The sequence below is a fragment of the Sinocyclocheilus anshuiensis genome, unplaced genomic scaffold (genome assembly GCF_001515605.1).
Source record: "Sinocyclocheilus anshuiensis isolate Anshui unplaced genomic scaffold, SAMN03320099.WGS_v1.1 scaffold480, whole genome shotgun sequence".
Lineage (NCBI taxonomy): Eukaryota > Metazoa > Chordata > Actinopteri > Cypriniformes > Cyprinidae > Sinocyclocheilus > Sinocyclocheilus anshuiensis.
The window spans coordinates 90,652-96,788 of NW_015555743.1; the positions used below are offsets into that span (position 1 = coordinate 90,652).

The 6,137-nt window shown below is 36.1% G+C and overlaps 1 protein-coding gene across 1 annotated transcript in view; it reads right to left on the reverse strand.

The window, feature by feature from the left end:
• Positions 1-6,137, reverse strand: part of slc6a20 (solute carrier family 6 member 20) — a 17,792-nt gene that overhangs the window by 6,479 nt on the left and 5,176 nt on the right. Inside the window, exons 5-7 of the mRNA XM_016466886.1 lie at positions 5,184-5,294; positions 4,415-4,656; positions 3,152-3,314 (exon numbers count right to left, since the gene is read on the reverse strand). Of these exons, the coding sequence (XP_016322372.1) occupies positions 3,152-3,314; positions 4,415-4,656; positions 5,184-5,294 (516 nt within the window). The remainder of the gene's footprint in view (positions 1-3,151; positions 3,315-4,414; positions 4,657-5,183; positions 5,295-6,137) is intronic.

Below are 6,137 nucleotides of genomic sequence, written 5' to 3' on the forward strand. Positions count from 1 at the left end.
TTAGCAAATGGCTGCAATATAACAAAGAGTGAAAAATTTAAGGGGGTCTGAATACTTTCCGTACCCACTGTATACTTATACAAAATATATATTTTTAGGGCTGTCAGTTTAACACGTTAACTTAATTAATTAGTTATGAAAAATAACACGATTAAAATATTTCAACGCAGTTATCGCACTGGCCCCGCCTCCAGACCTGTACATCATCTTACATTTCATATAGTTGACTGTTGACAAATATGATGCAGGACAACAACTCCATAAATGCAGTTATGCCCTAAAATTCAAGATACCCTGTATGAGCTTCTGTCTCATATTTATATGATAAGCGATATCAAATGAACGAGAGCAATATCACACGAGTGCTGTTTGTCCCGAATATAACGACTGCAAATGTGATTTTATACAACAGTTCAGTAAATAAGAAGTTAATATTGCGTTATATTTTGCTCAGTTTTGCCAACAAAAATATTACCTTTAAAGCCACAGCAGAATTGTTGTGCATTGGTGAGCAACACAGCGGTGTTTAGTTTCTGAATGAATCTGCGTTTTGAACGAATCGTGTGAATGAATGATTCAAAGCCCCATTCATAAAGTGAGCCGTTTACTGAATTCCTGAATGAATCAGCTGTTTGAACGAATCGAATGAATGAATGACTCATAAAGACATTTATCGCCACCTGCAGGCAGTTTTAGTTTCTTATTTAGAGTAGGGTACAATGGGGCTAAAGGCGCCTTTGATATTATTTTCCTCTAAACCACTAGATGGCACAAAAATGTGTTGTAGCACTTTCCAAAACATCCGCTTTTCAAGATGCACGTGTGTATTTGTCTGATCATTTTGAGACAAAGGTCTTCTTAATGATTTTCAGTTTTGTTTAAGATAATTAAAGCAACAGTTTTTAAATAACGAAAGAATATGTAAAAGTATGGTCTTTTAGCCCCCTGCTGTTGGGGCTAAAGGCACAGTAATTAACATGATAATTAATAGATGGCTGACTTTTCCATTTGTTGACATGGTTAGATTCAGATGGTAAATATAATATATTATTCTGGGTGTCCATATTAGAGATAATCACCATGTTTAGAATGAAACCATCATATTTAAAAACATGATATTAATCATATCATATAATAAAATATAATTTGTTGTTACTACTGTAAATCTATATTTAATTATTATGGGATCTCCTTCAATGCTTTCAGAATCTTTACTTTTTAAAATTATTTTGTTTCTGTATTTTAAAATATATTTTCTTTTGAGGGTATTTTCACAGCCAAATGTAATTTGCGATTAATTACATTAATTAATCGACACATCATGAAATTAATTCGATTTTAAAAAATTGAATCGACTGACAGCCCTAATATTTTTACCATCCATTTTGGCTTTTTTGTAATATTTTGGAACACACTAAAAATATACATGAAAATATGTTTTTGCTGTATGGGCAAATAGAGTAGAGAAAAACAAACCTAGAAATAGGACAAAAGTGGAAAGAGAGTGAAACAAAAATATAAATAAGTACAAAATCCAAGCCAATAAAATAAAATAAAATAATAAAATAAAGTTATACAATATAGCAGAAACAGAACAAAAGACATATGAAGTGTTCATTTGCAAAAACAGATAACTCTTTCAAAAATCATGTTTTTTTCATTGTGTGTTCCAATTGCTCTCAATCAAACTGCAGCTGGGTTATTTTGATTAGGTAAAAATGACTAAAAAGAATACAGCTAACTAACACAATAAAACACGATATAATAAAAAAACATGATTTTTGAAAATTTTAGTTATCTGTAATTAAGTTATCTGTTTTTGCAAATAAACTCTTCATATACAATTAACCCTCATACTCTCCTCCCGAGAGTGTAACAAATGACCCGGAGGTCCAGAAAGCTTATATTCATCCACTTTTATAATTTTTTTTAGTACTTTTTGGTGATTTTTATTTTATTTTATTTATGTTGTTTACCATAATCGTTCATGTTATAATGGGTGTCTGTGTGAGTGTGTGTAACCTGTGTGTGTGTGTGTGTGAGTGTGTGTAACCTGTTTGTGTGCATGTGCATGTGTGTGCGTGTGTGTGTGAGTAACCTGTTTGTGTGTGTGTGTGTGTGTGTGTGTGTGTGTGTGTAACCTGTTTGTGTGCATGTGTGTGTGTGTGAGTGTGTGTAACCTGTTTGTGTGTGAGTGTGTGTAACCTGTTTGTGTGCATGTGTGTGTGTGAGTGTGTGTAACCTGTTTGTGTGTGTGTGTGTGTGTGTGTGTGTGTAACCTGTTTGTGTGCATGTGTGTGTGTGAGTGTGTGTAACCTGTTTGTGTGCATGTGTGTGTGTGTGTGTGTGTGTGTGTGTGTGAGTGTGTGTAACCTGTTTGTGTGCATGTGTGTGTGTGTGTGTGTGTGTGTGTGTGCATGTGTGTGCGTGTGTGTGTGAGTAACCTGTTTGTGTGTGTGTGTGTGTGTGTGTGTGTGTGTGTGTAACCTGTTTGTGTGTCAGCTCATGGACTGTGAAGATATTAGGAACATTAAGGTTTGTGGTCCTTCGCCAGACACTATCACACATCATAAAGTCCAGAAGACACACATCAGCACTTTAAAACTATTCATAATATAAAGTATTTCCACCTGATAGCCTTTAAAAATGCATTCAGACTAGGGATGTCAACGATTAATCGATGATCGATTAATTGTCGATAAGAGATGCAATCGATTAAAGCTATCGATGGTACCATTACGCCTATGGAGAGTCCCCGTAAACCACAAATACAAGTATGTGTGTGTGTGTGTGTGTGGATCGTCTGGATATAAATCTTTTCAGAATTGTGTCAGATATTGTATCCTGAAAAAAAGCTTTTTTTTCAAAAAATGTTTTTTTCGACATTCCAAGCATTCCTATGGTCGTGTCAGGATTCCCTATGAGGGAAGCATTTGTTACTTTTTTTATTACACCCACATAAAGTCCTCGAATCCACTTAATTTTTTTTTTGTGTGTTTCCATATCAAGTGTGACAAAAGTCCCGAAGTCTCATACCATAACGATCAACGGTTGATTGTTAAAAAATCATCGAAAATCAATTTTGGGTCCGAAGAGAGGATGAGGGTTAAATAAGCTCTAAACGTTGAATGGTGAGTGATGGGTAGTTTACCGTGTCGAGCTCAGCCTCCAGACTGCAGTGCTCGATCTTTGAAGCGATGGCCGCAAAACTCTCTGGATGAGTGATGTTGAGATAATGGATCCACTCCGTGACGTTCCCAGCGCTGATGCTCTCCTCTGACAGATCGAACGCATTGAGACACAGCAGCCTCATCCTGACCAACACAAACAATCAGTCGGTTCCTAGAAGAGCTTCATCTGCTTTGCTTACTGAGTTCAGAACTCACATTCAGCTACTAAGTTCATTTTTTTTTTTATTTAAATTTATTTAAAAAGGGACCATGTACAATTTTCATCTGCGGTCCTTTGGCAGGTAATCATAATCACAAATAAACAAAAACAAAACAACAAACACAAACAATACAGTAATACTTATACGCATCCTATCAGAGCCAAAAAGAACAGTAAGATAACGTTCGGTTAAACCACAACCGTGTCAGTGTTTACAGAGCTGAGTTGATTTGAAATAAGATTTTAGTTTTCATTTAAAAATGTCAATAGATGTAGGCTGGACATTTAGGCAACTCAAGCTAAATGCATTTCTGGAGGGGCAATAAGACAACTGTTATTATTATTATAAAAATAACAACAACAACAACAACAACAATATTATAATAATTATTTTATTATTAGTAGTAGTCATAGTACTATTGATAGTTGTATTATTATAAAGGTGATATTATTTAATCCTAATAATTATTATACTATAAAACAAATTATGATATAATAATTATTATGAATAATATTTGATATAATAATTTTATTGATATGATTTTAATGATATTTACTATTTAATAACATTTTCTATAATAACAATAATAAGGGCTAATATTATATTAATAATAATAATTGCCTGACCCTTTCCATTTGGAATAACTAAGCATATACTGTAACCAACAGCAGCTGAAACCCAAACTGAAACTGAATTTAAATGCAGTCTGTGAGTCCTGATGAGGAGAGAGTTCAGAAAACCTGTCTAGAAACCATCATTATTTTTCCAATTCCGGTTCGTTACAGTCTCTCTCTGTAGTTCTGTGAATAATTAATGCTTCATACTGTGAATAGTTTCCATAGATGACAATCCAAAATCATTCTGAAAGACTTCATACGAAACCAGTTTAAAAATAAACTTAGAAATGCGATTGTAAAATGAGCCGACTGCCAGCATTCAGATTAATGTTTGATGGAATAATCAACATTCTGTGTGTCGTAAGACCTGCTGCGATCACAGATTGACTGAAGCTGACGTCTGTACCTTTCCAAACAGCTCTCGTAGTTGAAGGTGGCCTTGAAGCCGTAGATGGAGAAGGTGACGATGCTGGCGAACACAGACGTGCCGCTGTTGATGAGCGAGATGATGACCGCCTGCTTCTCGAAGTCGTTGTTGTGATGGTTGTAACTGGAGAAAGCTATCAAAGAGCCGAAGCCCAGACCCAGAGAGAAGAAGATCTGAGTGGCAGCGTTGATCCACGTCTGAGGATTCACTAGCTGCTCCAGCTGCACACACACACACACACACTTGTTTGTTTCTGTGAATTGTGGGAACTTTCTATAGACTTCTATTACTTTTATACTGACCAAACGATATTTTCTATCCCCTAAACCTACCCCTTACAGAAATTGTTGACATTGAAAGTGTTAATTGTTACACTTTCAGATAAACATAATTTACTATTTTTAATAATTTTTCTCTCGTGGGGACCGCAGGCCGGACCCCACAATGTTAAAAATTTCAGGTTTTTACTATCCTTGTGGGGACATTTGGTCCCCTCAATGTAGCATAAACAAGTACACACACACACACACAGACAGAGATGAACGCACACACACACACACAGACACACACGGATGAGCGCGCACACACACAGATGAGCGCACACTCACACACACACACACACAGATGAGCGCACACACACACACGCACACACACACACGCACACAGAGATGAGCGCACACACACGTTTAACACACTCTCAACTCTAACCGAACGCTCACGGATCAGAGAAGCAGCAGGTGTTTCTCACTTTAGGTGTGAACATGTACTTGACTCCGTTCCAGGCTCCATGAAGAGTGACGCCGCGGATCAGATAGATGATCAGAACCACGTACGGAAACGTAGCTGTGAAATAAACCACCTGAGGAGGAAAGTCGAGAGTCAAAGCTGCAGTTTGGCTTATTATTTCATCTGCTGACACTGAAGAGCAGAAGGCAAACAGGAGTCGAAGAGAAGATAACGGTTTGGAACTGAATGAGAGTCATTAATGACAGATTATTTTTTATAATCAATGGGTGTCATTCACTAACCGTGCATATGCACAAATTTGTGCATTAAATCTTTGTGCAAATGTTTTCATAAATCATGATTTATTAATAATTTACTTAAAGGGGTCATATGATGCGATTTCAAGTTTTCCTTTCTCTTTGGAGTGTTACAAGCTCTTGGTGCATAAAGAAGATCTGTAAAGTTGCAAAGACTAAAGTCTCAAATCCAAAGAGATATTCTTTATAAAAGTTAAGAGTCAGCCACGCCTACCTAAAACGTCTCGTTCTAACTAACCCCCACATGTCTACCTCACTATGTGGGAAGATTTGCATAACGCCGCCCAAATGTTCACGCAAAGAAAGAAGGCGTAACTTTTATTCTCGCTGTAGTATTGTTGTTGCCGCCGCCATGTCGTGAAGACGCCATGTGCTTCGTTGTGAAAGCGAAACTACTTTGCTTGGTCTTCCAAAAGAGGACACGACTAGAAATCAGTGGTTAAGTTGTATTTACAAAACTATTCCAGAACACTTCAACCCAAATATTCAGATGTGTGCAGCACATTTTATTCTTTTTAGCAACATCATATGACCCCTTTAACTTAATTCTAAATTTACATAGGCTATATGCATTAACATATTTATAGACAACACTTTAAGATGAAATTTTACACATTTAAATAAAACAAAAAATATTATATATATATATATATATATAT